This window comes from Martes martes (assembly GCF_963455335.1).
Source record: "Martes martes genome assembly, chromosome: 14".
Classification (NCBI taxonomy): domain Eukaryota; kingdom Metazoa; phylum Chordata; class Mammalia; order Carnivora; family Mustelidae; genus Martes; species Martes martes.
Window position 1 is genome coordinate 57,569,044 of NC_137902.1, and position 22,694 is coordinate 57,591,737.

The 22,694-nt window shown below is 35.5% G+C and overlaps 1 protein-coding gene across 2 annotated transcripts in view; it reads left to right on the plus strand.

Moving 5' to 3' along the window:
- Positions 1-22,694, plus strand: part of HERC4 (HECT and RLD domain containing E3 ubiquitin protein ligase 4) — a 130,251-nt gene that overhangs the window by 80,848 nt on the left and 26,709 nt on the right. Inside the window, exons 15-19 of one of the 2 annotated variants that reach the window (XM_080823324.1) lie at positions 3,091-3,210; positions 10,628-10,651; positions 12,925-13,023; positions 14,568-14,735; positions 14,966-15,109. In XM_080823324.1, the coding sequence (XP_080679450.1) occupies positions 3,091-3,210; positions 10,628-10,651; positions 12,925-13,023; positions 14,568-14,735; positions 14,966-15,109 (555 nt within the window). The remainder of the gene's footprint in view (positions 1-3,090; positions 3,211-10,627; positions 10,652-12,924; positions 13,024-14,567; positions 14,736-14,965; positions 15,110-22,694) is intronic. The other variant, XM_080823325.1, reaches the window with a different exon arrangement.

Here is a 22,694-nt window from a genome sequence, read left to right on the forward strand (position 1 = left end):
TATTGCTGCTTTTTAAAAAACTAGAGTCAAATTTCTTTCTTCTTTCTACTACTTATTCTTTTTTTTTTTCCATTTATTGAGTCTTATTAGTCTTACTATTTGTGAACAAAGTATATATCTTTATGTATTTGGGTCTCTGTTTTCTCTCCGCAATGTTTTGAAGTTCTGAGGTCTTAATCTTTTGTTAAATTTATTCCTAAATATTTTGTTGTTATTGTACATGAATTTAATTTTTTTATTTTCCAGTTGTTTATTGGTAGTATGGAGAAATTCAGTTGTGTTTTGTGTATTGGTCTTATTCCCTGTGACCTTGGTAGATTAATTTATTAGTTTCAGTAATTCCCTTACAGATTCATTTGCATTTTTTATGTACACAAAAGCATGTTATTTTCTTCCCTTATTGACTAATAAGACTTACCTACGATATTGACTATTAATGGTTGTAGTTGTAGTAGACATCCTTCCCTAGTTCCTGATCTTAAAAAGAAAGCATTCAGTAGTGTTTTGTGTTTTTTAGGTGGGCTTTATCTGTTTGAAGAAGTCCCCATCTATTCCTGTTTTGCTCTGAGTATTTATAATGAAGAGTTGCTGAATTTTGTTAGATGCTTTTCTGTGCATCTGTTGAGATGAACAAGCCATTTTTTTTCTTTTCTGACTTTTTTTCTGAAACGTAGTGAAATTCATTGATACTTGAATGATACACCAACCTTGCATTCCTGTTATTCCACTTGGGCATTATATGTTATACTTTATATATGTTATTGGGCTCAATTTGCTAATATTTTACTGAAGGTTTTAGGTCTGCATTCATGAAGGATGTTGATCTGATAATTTTTTTTTCTTGTATTGTCATCAACTTCTAGTATCAAGGTTACTCTAACTTCATAAAACGAATTAAGAAATAATCCTTCATTCTCTCTTTTCTGAGTTTAAGATTGGTATTATTTCTTCCTTAAATGTTAGATAGAATTCACCAAACTATCTTAGCCTGGAATTTTCTTTTGGGAAATTTAAAATTTCTGGGATTCTGGTTTTTCTTTGGAAGTATCTGTCAGTCTTTGGGATTCAGACTACTTGATTATCTTATGGCTTTAGCTCTTTAATGGATTCAAGATACATTTTTGGGTAATTTAGAGGTGTTAACAGTATAGTCTACAGTGTGCTAGAATTTTCCAAATATCTTAGTTACTGACTTTTCGTTTAATTCCATTGTGGTCAGAGAACATACTTCATTATACCTTGGATTCTTTTAAATGTATTTATTAAGACTTGCTTTGTGGCCCAGGATATTTTATTTTAGTATTTTAGTGAACATTCTATGTACAGTTGTTGGGTGGAATATTCTATTATGGTGAATTCAAGATGGTTGAAATTGTTCAGATCTTTGGTGCTTGGTGGTTTTTTCTTTTTCTTTCTTTCTTTTTTTTTTTTTTTTCTATCAGTTACCAAGAGAGGGGTGTTAAAATTAGCAACAAATTCTGTCAGTTCTCCCTTTATGTATTTTCGAAGCACTGATAATTTGGAATTGTTATATTTCTTGATAAATCAGTCCTTTTATCATTATGCCTATTTCTCCAGAAATGCTTGTCTTGAAGTCTGCTTTAAGAGTAGCCTCCCAGTTGTTGCTTTCTGCTGGGTTGTATTTCCCCCTGCCCCAAGTCTCACCTTGTGCCCTCAAAGTTTGAGAGGTTAGCCAAAGGAGGGCGCCTGGGTGGCTCAGGCAATTAAGCGACTGCCTTTGGCTGAAGACCTGATCCCAGGGTCTTGGGATCAAGTCCCAAGTGGAGTTCAACTCCCTTTCCCTCTGCCCCTCCCTCTGCTGGCACTTACTTGCTCACTTGCTCAGTCTCTCTCTCTCAAATAAATAAAAATGCATTTAAAAAAAAAAAGTGAAAGATGTGGGGGGTACTTTGCATGCTAGTTTTATGGCTTCACCCTCTGGATTCCTTTCTGGGATTCTTCTTCCTCATTGGCTGCCTCACTTTGTGGCATTTGCCTCTTCTGTCTGGTAAAACTGCTGCTTTGTGCTTGAGGTCTTACCCCTTTACCCCTGATGCTGATTTGGAAGTACTCCCTTGGGCCAAAATGTATATCACCCATGCTTCTTTCAAAGATTGTGTCCTTTCCTGTTTCTGCTTACTTTTGGTTGATCTCCAGTGTTTTCAGATTGTTGGGGTTATATATATTATCCAGAGTTTATCATTGTTGTTGTCAGGAGGTTAGTCTGACATAAAGAGCTCTCCTGTATCCAGCACCAGAACCCCTGTATGTCTCTCTTAATTTACAACAACCCCCACTTTTTTATCGCATTCCCTTAACTGTTTGGAGACTCCTGGCCAGTCTTCTTATGAAAGTCCTACAATCAGAATATTTTATTATTTCCTTATTGTGATGTTTAATTTATTCCTCTATTTCTTGTATTACCTATGAACTGGAATTTAGATTGAGACTTGATTAGATTCAGGTTAAACGTTTTTCGTCTTCATAGATGATGCCTGTACTTCTGTTTTGCATTATATCACCAGGAACATTATATTTGTCTTGGTATCAGTGGTGATTGATTTGATCACTCGGTTAAGATAGTGCTCTTCACTGCAAGGATTTGTTTTTCCCTTTGTAATTAGTAAGTAATTTCTAGGGTGGTAATTTGCCCTCTCTTCATTTTTTTTGTGCCCTACCCAAATATCGCCTCTTAGTTTTATTCAGATGACAGTACAGAGTAACACTTAACAATCATTAGCTATTCTTATTATTACTTAATTCCTATTCCCCAAGCAGAAGTTCTTAGAGATTCTAGTTTTTATATACCATGTATACTTTAATGGTACATATCTCATGTGGTGGTTAACAGAAGTATCTTTCTTTTTTTAGTAGATTTTGAGGTACTAAATGCATATATTCCATCTTAGACTTCTTTATGTTTCACATAGCACTTAATTTACGTTTTGCATATAGTAGATACTCAGTAAAATTTTTTTATAGAAAGGCAAAATTAGCTAAGAAATCTCAAGACTTTTTCTATTTAAACATTTTTTAATCTCTTTATTAGGTACTGGTTAAACTTAATGTTAATTATACTTTTTTTTGTAGGTAAATGAGAAATCGGGACAGATTATACAGTATGATAAATTTTACATACATGAAGTACAAGAATTAATAGACATAAGGAATGATTATATCAACTGGGTCCAACAGCAGGCCTATGGAATGGTATGTTTCCTATTGCATCTTATGATTTCATCTTTATGTATCATTTTTTCTCAGAAAAGAAACAATTGCTTGTTTTTGAAACACCAAAGTTTTTTCAGAGCTTTATTCAAAGCTTATTTTTGAAATAAAAACACATTGGGAGGGAATAGCTACCTACTTACTCTGCAGTATTTATAAGTAGACATTCCACTCTTATACCAAAGCCCAGCCAAACTAAACAAAAGCGCAAATGTGACACAGATTCTTAACTTTCACTTATTTTTCTTGCGGTTGCCTCTAAATTTTCTCATGTTGAGAATATTGGAGTCCCTGATACTGGAACTCTAGGAATGTATTACTGTTGTGAAATTAGTGCCTCAAAATTACCAGAAGAGAGTTGTAGGACCATTGGTTCCAGTTTCCCCACTTTCATAAGTTTTAAATTTTCGGAGTTTTGACCTAAATCCCCATGTGTACATACTCCTTCCCATGTGGCTAAGTCTCTAATAACTAGATACTTCATGTCCCATTAAAATAATAGCAGTCTTATAAAGCTTCATTTAGACACACAGAACTTTAATACAGAAATAGGTAGGCAGTTAGATCTAAAACAGATTTGCTGCTAACCATTATAGTATACTTGAGGCCAACTTTTTTCCCCATGAAGTAGGTAATTTAAGCAATGTGTCTGTAGCAGTTGTAGAAGGCTGAGTAGCCTTTCATTGCTTGCTAGGCACTAGCTGCAAGCTCCTTGTGGATAGGCACTCTATGATTTTATTCACCAGTACTTCTCATAGTGTCTGGAATAAGTATAGTAGGCACCAAACACATATAGTAGTTTTAGAATCTCAGTGTGATTAGTGCATGCTCATTTTGGAATACTTTAATCTGTAGAAATCAGGTCACTTCTAGAATAGCTTTTGCTTCCCTAGGTATATGCATCTTGATTAGAGTAGAGACTTGTTAATCCCCCTCACCCCAAGAATCATTGAGTTTAGGTCAAATTTGTAGCCTTTTGATAGATTTAGGTCTACTCATTTGCTCATTCAACAAATACTGAGAACATTGAGAACCTCCAGTGACAGGCATCAATTTAGGTATTGGAAATACATGAGAAACCAGATGGATAAGGGCCATGTTCTTATGTAGTTCATAATCTGGTGGGAAAGATGGACAGTAATCAAGTAAAGCAAATATATTAGCTAATAATTTGCAGTCTATCGAGAACTAAAATAAAAGAATTAAAGAAAGACTGTGGTTGATTTCTTGCAACTGAGTAATCAGTCTGTCTGATGAAGTCCTGTATGATGAAATATGAGCTATAATCTAAGTGACAAAAAGCAACCATATAAGATCAAACCAAAGAGGATTTCAAGAAAAAATGAATATCCAGTAAAAGACCTTAGGTGAGAACAAGCTTGACATGTTTGAAGGATAAGAAGAGGCCAGTATGTCTAAAATATGGAAGTTGGAAGAGTTCTGGGAAAGGATCAGAGAAATGGACAGGCACCAAATCATGGTTTAGTAAATTAGGATCAAGAACTTGGATTTTATCTGAAGTGTTATGGTAAGCTATGGCGTGGGGTGAGGCGTGGTGTCAGTATCCTGACTTTGCATATAAGCCCTGACAAAGCAATGTAGGGTACCCTAGGTCTTTGAGCAGTGTTTTTGAAACTGGAGTGATATATGGACCCCATTTAAAGTAAAACAATTTCTAAGAAGTACAGCATTCACTTACATTGTTTACGATCATCTTACTTAAATATATACAAACACTACACTAGTTCTAAACTCCGGCTGCTTAGATTTTAAAAGAACTCTGAGACCATAACAAATTTATGTAAGTAAGACTACAGATTTAAAAAATCAAGTTAATATTAGTGTGGAGGATAATTGTTTTGATGATCTGGAATCTCACCTCACAGCCTAAATATGATGAGAAAGTAGTGTATAACATAAGAGCACCTGGATTCAAATCCCAGCTTACAGAGAGTAAAAGCTTAGCATTTACTCTCTCTGTGTCCTTGGAGAAATGATTAATTCTTTTTCTGTAAATTAGGGATAACAGTACCTACCTTTTATAGTTACTGAGAAGATTAATTGGTATGATCCATATAAAGTGCTTAAGGCACTTTATATGGATCATACCAGTGATTGGCATATAGTTCTTGGCACATAGTTAAGTCTTGGTAAAATAATGGCTGTTGCTGGCTGCCTATACACAGGCTTTGTTTGGCAGTCATTTGTATTTTGAGGTGTCTAATGTTATCTTGCTGTCTCTCTTTATTTGATCTACAGCGAAACATTTGCTTTTAGAATGAGATGTCATATTCATTTGGCCCTCACTTACAAAGCACATCATCTCTGTATGAAGTCCTAGACACAGAGATCCTTCCTGTTTGGCACCAGTGGATTACATTTACTACTATTGCAACTCTTGGAGTTTCATTGTAATACTGGGATTATAAATGGATTATCCTAATTTTAGATTTTTTAAATCAATTTTTAAAAATACTGGTATTAAAAACACCAAAATTACAAATTCTCCCAGAGCACTCATAGACCCCTAAAATTATATTCTTCAGGGATCTGCAAGCCTAGTTTGAGAAACATTGTCTTAGAGAGTCATATCCTCTTGTATCACTATCAATTAGATACTTTTGCCATCTGAATTTATATCTAGTATGTAGGTCATAAACTACTTGTATTCTGAGCAAGTAGGACAAATGCCAGTCTAATAACATTTTTTAGTTTGTAGTAATCTTGGTGTTATGTGGAAAAGCTGTGGTTTGAATGTTTACTTTTAAGTTTGGCAGGCCTGTATCCAAGCTTCTTTTGGTATATAGCTGTGGTGATATCAAATTGAATTTCCTTAGGAGCTATTTCAGCTCTACTGTTTTCTGCTAAGGGGGAGGCAGTAGAAGAGTACCTTCCAATTTCCAGGCTTTTCTTCTTTGCTTCTCATTCTCTCCAGATTATATGTTTGCTATACTTGATGATTGTCCTCTGTTAGTCTGCTCTTTCAACAATATGCTTTTCCTTTCTCTTCATTTGTAGACAGAATGAGTGAAAGCTTGTTCTTTATTTAATTTGCATAGTGGGTTTAATATCACATCTTAGAAATCAAAATGTAGAACCTGTGATTTGGGTTCTTCTAATCTACCTCTGGGAATAGAAAGCTGTCATTTACTTTGAAGAAGGTCTTTGTGCAACTCTACATAGTTCATTAATTTATATTATGACATTGGATTTCACAAACTTCTTTCTTTCAGAGAGTTCAGAGCACTTTCACATTTTTTTTTTAAGATTTTATTTATTTCTTTGACAAATAGAGACTACAAGTGGGCAGAGGCGGGGGGGGGGGGAGCAGGCTCCCCGCTGAGCAGAGAGCCCGATGAGGGGCTCGATCCCAGGACTCTGGGATCATGACCTGAGCCGAAGGCAGAGGCTTAACCCACTGAGCCACCCAGGTGACCCACACTTTCACATTTACACATAACTCTAAGGACTTTTTTCCCTTGGGCTTTTTTTTTTTTTTTTTTAAGATTTTATTTATTTGACAGAGATCACAAGTAGGCAGAGAGCAGGCAGAGAGAGAGAGGAAGGGAAGCAGGCTCCCCGCTGAGCAGAGAGCCCGATGAGGGGCTCGATCCCAGGACCCTGAGATCATGACCTGAGCTGAAGGCAGAGGCTTTAACTGGGGAGCCACCCAGGTGCCCCTTCCTGGGGCTTTTTAATAAAATTCATGCTTACATTACTAGTCTTAATGCTAGGCTGAACTATCACATTAACACTCTAAGTTAAAGATTTGAAAGAATCTATCCTAAAGATAATCACATGCTGTTTTGTGATGATATGTATGTGTATATACACATACATACACAGATATATGTATCTGTACATACATATATACCACTATTAAATAAGTTATAGTCTTGAAATAATTCCATTGCTTCAATGTGGAAGCTTAAAATATTCTTTGATAAAATGTAATTACTATGAGTTACAAGGAATATATGTCCTTAAGTATTATTTATTTACCCTGTTTTAAATACTGCAAGGAAATTATTTTATTTGTATTATATTTGTCTTCATGCAATAATCTTTTTAGCTATTTTTTTCCTCCATTTCTTTTCTTTCCCAGTCAAGGATTTTAAGAATCTAGCAGATATACACTTCCTTGATCCCTAAGCATTAAAAACTAGTTCTGTGACGTTCTTTGCTTTTCTTATAGAGTCCTTTTATACTGCTGATACTTCTGACTTTACTTCATCCCCTTTCATTTTCCCTTCCCTTTTTACTTCTTTCTTTTTACTTGTTTTTATAAAATTTTTGCTTGATCCTATGTAAGTTTCTCTGTTTTTTGTTTTTCACGATTCTGATTTTGGTGTATGAAACTTTTGAATTCCTTTTGCTTTTTCTCTATTTTTTTCCCTCTACAGTTAATCTCTTGGCAAAGTAAAATGGCACATGGGTTCTCTTTCTCTTCTGCTGTTTGATTTTTCTCCACTTTCTAGGTACTATTCTTAGTTGTGTATTTCCTTACCCTCTTTTAACTTTGCTTAAGTTGAAAATACTTTAGTAGTTGCTCCTAAACTCTGCTCTTTTTTCTTCCCTTTCTTAAACTTCTAGTTACTATACATACATACCATCAATATTTATTTAGTAAAAATTGACTGGATTAGAATGAAGTATAGAAAGATACATGCTGGGTCTGCTAGTTTGAATTACTATACGTTTCATGTTACGCATTTTTAAAAATACATACTCATTTATTTCAAGAACTGTATAGATATGTAAGGCATGTCAGATATAAGTAGATACTAGTGAAAATACTTGAAGTTTTTAGTCTTTGATGCTACATTACATATATATTAAGTCACAAGTCTTATTTATTTGATATTAGTTGTGCTGTATCTATAAATCATCACTGTATTTGTTCTATGGTGTTAAAGTTGTACTTTACCTATGTTCAGTGCTGAGCTAGCAGTGTGACATGTTCACCAGCAAACTAGAAAGACTGATACGACAGGTGGGGAGAACCAGCTTGGGAAAGATACATCAGTACTTTCTGGGTTTGAGTTTTGTTCTCATTTAATAAAAAGAAAAGTACATTTGTGCTCCCTTGCAACTGTAATACTTCCTACAAAAGGTCATCCTTGCTTTTTAAAGCTCCCTTGTTATTTTTAATGGCATGAATATTTTGCTGACTAAATTCTTCAATTAACTCCTTATGCACTGGATTACCAAATTATGTTTACATATTTCACTTCCTTCATGTTTTAGAAGTTATCCTGTTTCTATCTAGTTACCAAGACCTTTCATTTTTACTGGAATTACTTCATTAACTTCAGTATCCCCTCTCTTTATGCCCTCTTAGAGTAATCCTGTGTTACATCATTATATCAAGATGACACCAGCAGTGGTATAATGTTTTGCCATTAGTAATTTGTCAAAACTAGAATGTGCCAAGGAGCTCCATCTTCTTGTCTATAATGGGAACCATCATTAAACATTGGTATTAAAACCATCCTTAGTGAAGTCTGTTTTAGACCATGAGAACCTGACTTTTGAACATTGTTTTAAGTCTTTTCTCACTCCAGCTTCTAGGACATCGAGTAACTAAAATTAGGCAAGCCTTGACCCATTTTTAGGACTCCCGTCTAAAAACAGCCAACAACTAGTGCTTGAGGATATAGATTTGGAGCTAATAGTAGGTCACACACTGAATGATATGTTGTATTTTTAGCAATAGACTTTTAATTGACCTCACATGTTTTATGATAGCCTGTCTCCAACCCCCACTTGACTTTTTTTTTCCTTTTAAAATTCAAAGTACTTTGACTGAATCAGGTTTGCAACTAATGTAACAACTACCTTGCAGCTCCTATTTCCCAGAAGAGTTCATCCATTGCTCTTTTAAGCATTTACCTTTTTTTCTTTTCTGCATTTACCTTTTTAAAAATGTTTGAGCTTTTGTATAAGATCCTTAACCCTTAAATTGAAATTTCTAATAATGATCTTAATCTGTTTTACCCTTTGATGCTGCTCTCCTAGACAGTCATTCTACTTGATATCTAAAAGCCTTTCTTTTCTCAAGTTTTCCGTATGTCCCATTATTTCCTATATCCTTTTCAGTTTACAGTCAAACTTAGGTTCTGCTTTAGTGTGGTTTAGTAACACCATAAATTCTAACAATCTTACTGACTTCCCCAGTGCATAATGATAGGCATAGCACCTTTATCTGTTTACATGTAGCAATAAAAAAAAGTGCATATATATTGTTTTACTATTTACTTAAGAAAAAAATTAATCTCCCATGATATAAACTGTCTTGGTATCTAGTGTAGTTATCAAGCAGGCTATAGGTAGTCAGAAAATATTGAAAGGTTTTTCTTTGCTTGTGTGGACTTTCATAGTAATAATAACACTGTTAAAATGTCCCGCAGATAAACTATAAAAGAATGTCAGATGTTCCTTTTAAGTTGGTTTCAAATTAAACTGAGTGTAATCTAAAAGGCTTTCTCTGCAGTACAGCTTCTAAATATGTTCTTGTTAATGCTGCCAGTAGGGGCACTTACCTAGTGATACCTTGGTACTCTGAATTTTTTGGAAGAAAATATTAATCAGTAATTACCTTTCTCAGAACAGGATTTGTATGGAGTCATATTTTACTTATGCTCATACTGCTTTGGTTTTATTTAGCACAATATAGTGAGAGAATACTAAGTCTTTGCTCATATCTTAAAGTCTCCTTTGGAGACTTTAAGATACCCCCAAGGCATGTGAGCATTTAGCAAACTGCAAAACTAGAAGGAATAGTCCACACAAGACTGCCCTCACTTCTGGCACCAATTGCAATTTGTGGGCGGAGGGTCCCAAAACCCATCCGTAGGTTCGATAATTGGCTGCAAGTTCTCAACAGAACTCACTGACAACTGTTAAACCAATGTTTACAGTTTATTATAGGGGAAGCACACAAACTAAAATGAATTAGTTGAAATAAGTAATGGCTTAATTTTCTTCACTTTGTTTACAATAGTCCTCTACTGAGGACTATTCAAACATTTTGTCAGAATTAATCAAGTCCTGAGATCTGGGGAGTGTGTTCTCCATTTCCCAGGTGGAGTAACTGAGACATAAAATTACATCTTCAAGACCAAGTTTAGGTTTATTTTCCCTGTTCTACCTAAATTCTACAAATGGGTTTATGACCACAAGATACATGAAACAAAGTTCTTATTTTTATAGATAATAGATACATAAGGTGCACATGCAAAGGGTAAGTTTTGTTGTAGGTGTATTTTGTTCTACTTCGTTAATTCAGTATTCTGCTGTAGCAAAATACATGAAATGCTACTTTGAATAGAAATAGTTAAATTTGGACACTAACATTGCTCTTTCCTCATTACTGTTATATTCTGCACTGCTGTCTTAGGATGTCAACCATGGATTAACTGAGGTAAGTTTGGTGTAATGTAGTCTCATGTTCAGAGTAGGAAATACTCTGTTTTGTCTTAAGTGATAGAACAAAAGGTTCCTGTTTTGTGTGGCTTTTATTTTTTAATAAGTATATAGGAATTGTCCTTATTAAACATTTCAGAGGAATTTCCTGAAGAAAAGTAAAACCTCTGTTTTAGTTAACATTACATCTCTATATGATGCATTTCAACAGTATTTGTGTAAAAATAGTTTCTATCCTCCTAAAGTCTTCCAGTATAAAATTAATATGTGTCCTTTGTAATAAGAAAAGCGGACTTTTAAATTCTGACAAATGCTTACCCAGTAAGGTAGAAAATACTTTATATTACAGAACTAAAATGATTTTCAGTTTTTAAACTATAATTGATACTCAAAATGATAATAAAGTTAAATAAACCCATTATGGTCATCTTCCTCACTTTGTATAACATACCAACTTAATATATAAAGTTCTAGCACTTTAGTTTACATTATCAACAAACCTAAACCACCTTTTTTTTTTTTAACACTTTTATACTTCTATACTTTTTTTATACTTTCTTTTATATACTTTTGTACTTTTATACTCTGTTTTTATGTTTCTTTTATACTTTAATACTTCTGTTTTTGGGGGGGGTTGTTTTGTTTTTTTCCCAGCACTTGAACCAGTGAAACGTTTAGAATTAACTTTATATCATAGGCCTAATGTTTGCTTCCTCATCTTCACATAGAAGTAGCACGTAAGATTATGAAATCATAGACTTGGAACCAGAAGGGACCTTAGAAATCATCTCAGTAGTTTTTGAGTTTCAGAGTAGTGAAATCACTTTCTGCCATCAGTAGGAAGTGACACAAATACAGGATCAAGGTGAAAATGTCATGTGAAAACCAGTGAAGAATGATGATTTAATGTTAATATAACTCAGCCTGCTGTCTTATATGTTGATAACAAAAAGTTGATAGTCTCATCATATTCTGTACTGATTGGGCCCTATTGGATTTTTTTGTTTGTTTTTGTTAAGAGAGACTTAGATAAAATACATTTTTAAAAAGGCAATTAGGAGAAGGGCTGGAAACCGTATTATTTTCGGAATAGGCTGGGAAAACTGGGAATGTTTACTGTGGAAGAAAAACAATTTAGAGAGAGCATGGGGACTTGAAATATGTTAAAGCATATATACTTCTTTGCAATGAAGACTGAAATACAAAAGGAAGTAATGCATAGTAATGTATAGAAATGTGAATTCAGAATAAAGAGAACTTCCTAAGCACTTAAGAAGTGGGTTGTATCATGGTATATTGTCTTCACAGAAACCTTACAGCAGGGGACTTTGTTTCAGGGCTGACACAAAGTCATTGTCTTGTTGGGTACATGGTAGGAATACATCCTTCTCCAACTGTAAGAATCTGTGGCTGGAAATTCATAGCTCTTTGTATTTTTCTGCGTTGTTAAAATACTTAGCAGTCAGTCAATCACTGTATTACTTGCTAGGATGAATAATTGTAAAGTGATTAATGTGTGATAATGGCAATAATAGGTCAGTTTTCTCAACGTTAAAGGTTGAGAGAAAATAATACTTGTGCTTTGTAGGTTGAATGAAAGATTCTTGAACTTGTTGGCACACTAATGACATACAGCAAATATCTGTTAAATGGACAATCAGATTGCTTATTACTGGCCTCAGTTGCTAGAGTAGACCTAAAATATAAGAACTGGGTTAACATAGGAGCCCCTAATTTTATTTTATTTTTATTTTTAAGAGGGTGGAGGAGAGAGCGAGAGGAAAAGAAGGAGAGAGCGAATCTTAAGCAGGCTCCATACCAGCATGGAGCCTGATAGGGGGCTGCATCTCAAAATCCTGAGGTCATGACCTGAGCTGAAACCAAGAGTCGGATGCCTAACCAACTAACCCACCTAGATACCCTAGAAGTCCCCAGTTTTAGAATATATTTGCAACCTAACTCACTGAATCTCGGAGTTAATATATGCTAAACAGGAGATACTTGTAATTTACAATTGTATGGACTTTTAAGTATACAATTCCCTCCTAAAATCAGGGTTATTGGTTGGGAATTGGGGTTATTCCAGTGCCTCATCTGATTATCAGTAAACATTCCATATTTGGAAGTAAGAAGTATGTTTTATTTATAATTCCTGAGCAGCAATTAAGTGAATAAACCAAGAATGTGATCAACTTTAAAAGAAATGACAGTACCTGCAAAAAAATATACCACAAATCAATTCGTACTAATATGTTAATTTTTTATTTCCAGTTGGCAGATATCCCTGTTACAATCTGCACATATCCATTTGTATTTGATGCCCAAGCAAAAACTACTCTGTTACAAACAGATGCAGTGTTACAGATGCAGGTAAAATATAGTTTAATATTAATCTGATTGAGAATGGTTTTTGTATTGTTTCTGTAAGGTTTTTAAAAGTAAATATTTCAAGTTTGCCTACAGTCAGTAATCCTTGGAAACATTCTGTACCTCAGTGGGGTCTGGCTTTTTGCAAAGTACCTTTGGTACCTTCTAAAGAGGACTGTTGCATGTGATATGGATATTCTTATGAGAGCTACTTCTATATATTTAAATGAAAATAGAATAGTTTAGCCTTTAATCATTTTATATCTAAAAAGTATAGGCCTTTTCTGTTATAAAAATATGCAACCTTTGTAAACAGTTTTACTAATTTACTTGATAAACATTGACTTGTTTCAAATCTTGCTTCATTATGTATTCCATATTTATATACTTGGTAAAAAAAAATGGGAGTAACTAGAGGTGAGATTATGTAAAATAAGAGACATTTGATCACTTGTTAAGGGAGGATACAAAGTTTCCTTGAAGAAAGTTTTTAGTAATAAATAAGGCATTTTCCTAAGATTGGTCATCTCCTGCTCCTCCCTCCCCTTTCTCCTCCCACATGCTCTGTTTTATATTGAACATTTTTTCAAATATAATGAGGATTTTTATAACTGATTTATATTATGACTTTGAGGGCTACCGTAGATTTGCTTTATCTTTTGAGCCTATAAATTAAAAAGTTTTTGAGTTCTATTTTCCGGTATAGAGTATGAGACTGTAGAAGCTAAGGACTAAGAGAAGATTGGGAAGAAACCTTGAGCACTTAATATTCTAAAAATGCTTTGAAAAATTATTCCCCTGCCCAATTTTGATAATTATTTTCATTCCTTTAAAATAAATGCATTGAGTATTTTAAATGCCTCCAGATATTTAAATCGTAAATACTGGGGGAATTTTAGAGATGTGCTTGTATCCATTTTCATCAACACAAGAAATAAATATTTTTGTAGGGTTTATACTAACAGCTGGCAAAGCAGTTTTTTGATGGTTATTGTTAAAACAGTAATTGCCTCGTGCTTTTAGTATATAGTATATTCCATGTTAGAACAAGAACACAGGAAAAAACATAGGGAAAAAACCAAAGGTTTTAGATGGTGAAGGCCAAATGCTTGGTTTGTGAGCACATGTGGTGGTCACTCTTCTAGATGAATCTCTGTAATATTACTTAGCCAGGCTATACCTTGTAATCATTGGAGGTTGTTTTAATGCTGTTTTCTTTTTCATCTCACTCTTCATCCCAGTTATTTTTTGAGAAATAGCAGTGTTCAGATTTACCATATTATATTTCCGTGTTTGCTTATTGGTATCATTAGTTACACTTCAGTATAAACACATTCAAAAGGACACTTTATGCTGAGAATACAGTTTTATTAAGCTCTTATGCTCCACTGGGTAATTGTGTTAGGTGGTCTGTGAATTCAGTAGTATAGCTACTATTATAGGAATTATAAATATAGGATTATAATCAGTAGGTATAAGTTAGCTTACCCAGTCACATTAGTTTCTTTGTAGCATCGCTATTAAAATTTTAATCTTTTGTTTTCTAGATGGCTATTGACCAGGCCCACAGACAGAATGTCTCCTCTCTTTTTCTCCCAGTGATTGAATCTGTGAATCCCTGCTTAATTCTAGTCGTGCGTAGAGAAAATATTGTAGGAGATGCAATGGAAGTCCTTAGGAAAACAAAGAATATAGACTACAAAAAGCCACTCAAGGTAATTTGACATTTTCTAATACAGATATATTAACAGCATATGCTCAGCAGTTAATAGTTTCAAAAAATTAAGTTTTGTAAGTATCTTTGAAACTTAATAAAACTTCTAAATTTTTAAAAACTATTAATTGCTGAGCATTTATTGTTAATAAATTACATGTTATGGTCTCTCAGCTCTTCAGAATATACTTCCATTTCTTTACATTCAGTGTTTACATTATGCTGTTTTAGGTTATATTTGTTGGAGAAGATGCTGTTGATGCAGGAGGAGTACGCAAAGAATTTTTCTTGCTCATCATGAGGGAATTGTTGGATCCTAAGTATGGCATGTTTAGGTATTACGAAGATTCCAGGCTCATTTGGTTTTCTGATAAGGTGAGGTCCAACTGTCTAAATTATTTCTGTGTATATTCCTATGTATGTGTATCTACATGTGTCAAGTTGACTCAGTAAATAAAAATTACTAGATTCCTAACATTCAGAGATTTGCTTTATTACAGTTTGAAAAATTACAAACTTTTGGACTCAGAGTCATGAGAACACCTTAATACTTCAGACACATTTCAGATTAGCAAAATAAGTTAAAGGAGTAGTCAGCCTGAGAGTGACAATGAACTTTCCTTCTGCTGATTGAGATTTGAGGATTAAATAATAATTACCAGATAAACTTCTTCTGGGAAAAATTTATTTATTATTAGCAGTCATTGATTTCTCTACCTTATCATTTAGGGCAGAGGTAACTACTCAGCAAATTATAGTCCATAAGATAAGTTCTTCTCCACACATGTTCTTGTAGAGAAAGTCATGTCCACTCATCTACCTGTTGTTCATGGCTGCTTTCTAGCTACAACTGGAAGAGGCAGAGTTGAATAGTTAAGACAAAGACCCTATGATCAACAAAGCCTAAAATATTTACCCTCTGTCCCCTTATAGAGCAAGTTTGCTACCCTTGGGAGATGGTTCAGTTATAGAATGAATTGAAATAAATGTGAAAAGAATATTTACTATTGGTTCTAAAAACCTTGTTGTGTTATTTATTCATTATTTCAGGAGGCTCACTGTCCTTTGTGATGTTAGCAGTCATTGAGGATCAGTGCCTACACTCATTAATTTATTAGGTTGTAAAAATGGTGCTACTCTTTATTTCTTTTTCATTTTTATTGGCTTGGATACTTCTATATAGAGAAATATACCTGCATCTACTACTTGGTTCTTTAGTAGTGTAATTCATATGGGGAAGGAATCTCTTACTTCAGTTGCTAATTTTGCAGAAGAATAAATCTGTTCATTGGCATAATTTCAGTGGTGACCATTTGTTTTCTAGTTTTGTTTTCAAATAATATTTATTCATGGATTTAATATTTTTGATGTTTTTAGTCCATTGTAGTTATTATCTTTATTGATGCTCATATTATCCCATCTTTGTCTAGGGAGAGCTCTATAGGTTGGAGAGTTTGTTTTGTTTTTATAAATTTTATTTATTTATTTGAGAGAGAGAGAGAGAGACAGAGCACAAGCAGGGGTTGGGGGCGCGGCGCAGACGGAGAGGGAGAAGCCGACTTCCCGCTGAGCAGGGAACCTGACATGGGGCTCAATCCCAGGATGCTGGGATCATGTCCTGAGCCAAAGGCAGACACTTAACCAACTAAGCCACCCAGTTGTCCCAGTAGGTGGAAAATCTGATTGAATTACAGTCTCCTTGGCTTGGTCTCTTAGGGTAGTTTGTTAATGATGTGACAGATAGAACTTGAGAGGGTACATAAGATGGAGGCCTGTCCTGGTAGAAACACAAAGAGTTCTGTAGGCCTTTATTCAGTTCTACAGAGAGGTATTGTTTTGAAACCAGGGGAGCAGCAGTCTTAGCAAGCTTTATCACGGATCTTTGTCACACTTTTCAGTTATATCTTGTTTTGGCCAATGGAAGTCCTGTTGAACTGGTTCCTCTCTTGTGTACTTTTGACATGTCCCTATTTTTCCTTAATTAATTCTTTACATTTAGTACAACAAATGTTCCAGGCTCTTCTTGTGTTTACCCCAGCCTTGGTATTAGCCATTTCTCCTTAAAAGCCCTGACTTCTTCGGGTGGAAGTGGTATTTAGAAATCATGCTCTGGATGCTAAGTGTACTCACTACTACCAGGGATTCATTGCTTTCAGATTCTCAGCAGACAGAAAGAACTAGGAGCTGTAAATATGTATACACACATATACACATCTCATGGTGTCCAACATATATATGGTTTCCAGACGCAAGAGCATACTGATAACTCTAATTTTTTTTTGATTTTAATTATTTGAGAGAAAGTGTGCATGAGTGGGGGGAGGAGCAGAGGGGGAGAGAGCTAGAGAAGCGACCCCTTGCTGAGCAGGGAGCCTGATGCAGGGCTCTATCCCAGGACCCTGAGATCATGACCAGAGCTGAAGGCATACGCTTAACTGACTGAGCCACCCACGCTCACCCCTTGATACTTCTAACTCTGTGCAGACGTCATTGAATTTACTCTAGCCTCCTTTTCTATTTTATGTGACTTAAAACAGAAGTTCATAGCTAGCATCTTCAAGATATTTACTCAGTTTACCCTACGTAATAGTCTTCTTCCTATACTGGCTAAAAGCTCAGCTCCAGGGCTCCTGGTGGCTCAGGAGGTTGAGCCTCTGCCTTCAGCTCAGGTCATGACCTCAGGGTCCTGGGATCGAGCCCCGCATCGGGCTCTCTGCTTGACAGAGAGCCTGCTTCCCCCTCTCTCTCTGCCTGCCTCTCTGCCTACTTGTGATCTCTGTCTGTCAAATAAATAAATAAAATCTTAAAAGCTCAGCTCCAGACCTGCTGAGCCATTACTTCAGAGTAGTTGTATTAGCTGAAAGCTCAGTCCTGACTGATAAGGAGAGGGAGAAGGCAGAGGGCCATATGTTCTTACAAATATTTCTTAATGAGGTAAAACTCATATAACAAAAAATGACCATTTTAGGAGTTTTTTTAATGTACAATTCAGTGGCATTTAGTACATTCACACATTATTGTGCAACCATCACCACAGATAGTTCCAGAACATTTCATCACCTCAGCAGGAAACCTGTAAACATTAAGTGGTTACTCTCCATTTCTGTCTCCCTCCAGCCCCTGACAACCACTACTCTACTATCTGTCTTATGGACTTGTCTATTCTTTTTTTTTTTTTTTTTAAGATTTTATTTATTTATATGACAGAGCGGGGGGATGGATCACAAGGCAGGTAGGGTTGCGGGGGAAGCAGGCTCCCTACTGAGCAGAGAGCCCAATGTGGGGCTCAATCCCAGGACCCGGGGATCATGACCTGAGCCGAAGGCAGAGGCTCAAACCCACTGAGCCACCCAGGTGCCCCTGGACTTGACTGTTCTTGATATTTGCTATAAATGGAGTCCTATAAGATGTGGCCTTTGTGGCTAGCTGCTTTTACTTAGCGTGTTTCCAAGGTTCATCCATGCTGTACCATGTATCAGCACTTACTTCATTCCATTTTGTAGCTAAATAATACTCATTTGTATGGATATATACTATATTTTGTTTATCCTTTATTAATCGATAAATATTTCCATTGTTTTAGCTCTTTTGGTAAAATGTTATGACTAATGCTGCTATGAACATCTATATACAAGTTTTTGTTTGCAAACTGTTTGCAGTTAGTTTGGTTGTATACCTAGGAGTGGAATTGCTGGATCATGTTATAATTCAGTTTGACTTTTTAAGAAATCACCAAACTGTTTTCCAATATATTTCCTTTTTTTTTTTTTTAAGATTTTATTTATTTATTTGACAGAGATCACAAGTAGGCAGAGATGCAGGCAGAGAGAGATGCGGGGGTGGGGGGGGGAAGCAGGCTCCTTGCTGAGCAGAGAGCCCCATGTGGGGCTCAATCCCAGGACCCTGGGATCATGACCTGAGCTGAAGGCAGCAGCTTAACCCACTGAGCCACCTAGGCACCCTTCCAATATATTTCAAAAATATATTTATTTATATCTTAATAGTATAGTGAATATGAAGTGGCATCTCATTGTGGTGTTGAATTGCATTTCCCTAATGGCTAGTAATGTGCTTGTTTGGCCATTTGTTATATTCTTTAGCAAAATGTCTTTTTAAGTCCTGCTGATTTTTAAATTAGATTGTCTTTTTGCTGTTCAGTTTTAAGAGTTCTTTATATATTCTGGATACTAAATTCTTAGCAAATGTCTGATTTGCAAATATTCTCCCATTTTATGGGTTGTCTTTTCACTTTCTTGGTAATACCTTTTGACACACAAAGTTTTAAATTTTGTTGAAGTCTAATTTATCTGTTTTTTTCCCTTTTGTTTTGCTTTTGATGTCATAACTAAGAAACCATTGACTATAACCCCTGAATTTTCTTCTAAGAGTCATATAGTTTAGCTGTTACAGGTCTTCGATCTGTTTTGAGTTAATTTTTGTCTATGCTGTGAGGTAAGAATTCAGCTTCATTCTTTGCTGTGAATAACTAGTTTTCCCACCATTGTTTGTTAAAGAGGCTATTCTTGCCTTATTGAATAGTCTTAGTACCCCTGTTGAAAATTAATTGACTGCAGAGGTACGGATTTATTTCTGGACTCTTAAGTGATAAAAATGTCTGTCCTTACGCTAGTACCACACTGTTTTATTTACTGTAGCTTTGTAGTAGGTTTTGAAATTAGAATGTATGAGTCCTTCCACTTTGTTCTTCTCATTCAAGATTGTTTTGATAATTAGGGGTCCTTGCAATTTTGTATGAATTTTATGGTTAGCTTGTCCATTTCTTCAAAAAAGTTCATTAAAGATTTGATGAAGTTGTTCTCGAATAAACATTTTGTTCTTTTTGATGCTGTCATAAATTAAACTTTTCATAAATTATATTTTTCGTTTGTTCATTACTGAGGCATAGAAATACAACTGCTTTTTGTATGTTGATCTTATATCATACAACTTTGCTGAATTCATTTATCAGCTCTAATAGGTGGTTTTGTGGATTCTTTGGGATTTTCTTTCTGTGAGATAATGACATCCACAAATGTAATAGATTTAATTTTACTTCTTTCCCTCTAATTTAGATACCTTTATTTCTTTTTCTTGCCTAATTCTAGAACTTCCAGTATACTGTCAAATACAAGTGGTAAGAGTAGACATGCTTTTCTTGTTCCTGATCTGAGTTGGATATTAGCTCTGGATTTTTCATAAATTCCTTTGGTCATGTTAAGGAAATTCTCTTCCTTATTTATCATTTATCATGAAAGAGAGTGGGATTTTATCAGATGCTTTTTCTGCTTCAAGATGAACGTGTGGTTTCCTTCCTTCATTTCCACTACTGTGATGTATTACATTGGTACATTTTCTTATGTTAACCCACCTTGTATTCTGGAGATAAAGTGCACTTGGTCATGGTATATAATCCATTTAGTTTACTTGTATTCTGTTGATGATTTTTCCATCCTTATTTGTTAAGGATACCGGTTATAGTTTTCTTTTTGGTGTTTGTGATGCCTTTGTCTGTCTTTGGTGTCATGGTAGTTTGACCTCACAGATGAGTTAGAAAATGTTCCCTCATCTTCCATTTCTTGTGTTCCCTCTTCCATTTGTTGGAAGAGGAAAAATTGGTGTTACTTATTCTTTAAATGTTTGGGTAGAATCTGGTCCTAGACTTTTCTTTGTTGGAAGGGTTTTGTTTTGTTTTGTAAGATTTTATTTACTTGAAAGACAGAGAAAGAGAACATGTGCACAGGGGGAGAGGTGGAGGGAGAGGAGAGAATCCCAAACAGACTCCCCACTGAGCATGGAGACCCACGTGGGGCTCAATCCCATGACTGGGATAATGACCTGAGCTGAAACCAAGAGTTGGACTTTTTTAATCAGCTGAGCTATACAGGTGCCCTTTTGGAAGGTTTTTTATTTTGAGGCGTTTTTAAAAGATTTTATTCATTTATTTGAGAGGGAGCATAGGCAGAAGGGACCCCAAGATCATGACCTAAGCTGAAGGCAGATGTTTAACTGACGAAGCCACCCATGTGCCCCTGGAAGTTTTTTGATAAGTGATTCAGTTTCTTGTTACAGGTTTTTTTCCTTGGGGATTTTTTGTTTGTTTTAGATTTTCAGGTGTCAGTGTGGTAGTTTGTATGTTTTTAGGAATTCATCTAATTCATCTAGAATGCCTATTTTGTTGTCATACGGTTGTTCATAGTATTCTCTTACAGTCCTTTTTATTTCTGTAAGGACAATAGGAATGTCCCCAATTTCAATTTTGATTTTAGTAATGTGAGTCTTTTTTCTTGGTCATTCTAGCTAAAGGTTTGTCAGTTTTGTTGATCCTTTAAAAGAATCAACTTTGGTTTTATGCTTCTCTGTATTCATTGTTTTTCTATTCTGTTTTATTTATCTCCACTTTAATCCTCATTAATGATCTCCCTCTATTAGCTTTGGGTTTAGTTTGCTCTTCTTTTTATAGTTCCTTAGGATATAAAGTTCGGTTATTGATTTGAGGTACTTTTTTTTTCAATATATATGTTTATAATGATAAATTTCCCTTTGAATACTGATTTCACTGTGTCTTTTAAGTTTTTCTGTTATGATACCTTCTTTGACCCATTGGTTGTTTAAGAATGTGTTGATTTTCACATCTTTGAATTCTCCATATTTCCTTTTTTTTTTTTTTTTTTTAAGATTTTATTCAACTGGGGCGCCTGGGTGGCTCAGTGGGTTAAAGCCTCTGCCTTCGGCTCAGGTCATGATCCCAGGGTTCTGAGATCGAGCCCCGCATCGGGCTCTCTGCTCAGCAGGGAGCCTGGTTCCTCCTGTCTCTCTCTCTGCCTGCCTCTCTGCCTACTTGTGATCTCTGTCTGTCAAATAAATAAATAAGATTTTATTCAACAGAGAGAGACAGTGAAAGAGGGAACACAAGCAAGGGGAGTGGGAAAGGGAGAAGCAGGCTTCCTGCTGAGCAGGGAGCCTGATGTAGGACTTGATCCCAGGACTGTGGGATCATGACCTGAGCCGAAGGCAGACCTTAACGACTGAGCCACCCAGGCGCCCCTCCTTTTTTTTTTTTTTAAAGCATTTATTTTTAAGTAATCTCTGCACCCTACATGAGGGTCAAACCCACAACCCTGAGATCAAGAATTGCATACTTCTCCAAATGAGCCAGCCAGGTGCCCTGTCTCCATATTTCTGTGTTGTTTCTATTTTTTTTTTTTAATTTATTTACTTGTCAGAGAGAGAGAGAGAGAGAGAGGGAGAGCACGAGCAGGCAGAGTGGCAGGCAGAGGCAGAGAGAGAAGCAGGCTCCTTGCTGAGGAAGGAGCCCGATGCGGAACTCGATCCCAGGATCCTGGGATCATGACCTGAGCCAAAGGCAGCGGCTTAACCGACTGAGCCACCCAGGCGTCCCTGTTTCTATTTTTTTTTAATATTTTATTTATTCATTTGATAGAGCAAGCAAGTGAGAGAGCACAGGCAGGGGGCACAGCAGAAGGAGAGAGAGAAGCAGGCTCTCCACTTGAACGGGGAGCTGGACATGGGGCTGGATCCCAGGATCCTGGGATCATGACCTGAGCCAACGGCAAAAGCTAAACCCACTGAGCCACTGAGCCAGTCAACTTATTGTTGATTTCTAGTTTTATTCTTGGGGTCTGAAAATAAACTTTTTATGATTTTAGTCTCTTTAAATTTATTGAGACTTAGTTTTTGACCTAACATATGTTCTCTCCTGGAAGATGTTCCACATGCACTTAAGAAGCATGTATTCTGTTGTGGAATGGAATGTTCTGTAGCTATTAGGTATGGTTGTTTTATAGTATTTTTCAAGTTCTCTATTTCCTTATTGATCTTCTGTCAGATTGTCATATCTTTTATTGAAAGTGGGATATTGAAGCTTCCACCTATTATTTTGGAACTGTATTTTTCCTTTAATTGTGTCAGTTTTTCTTTCATATATTTTGAAGCTATATTG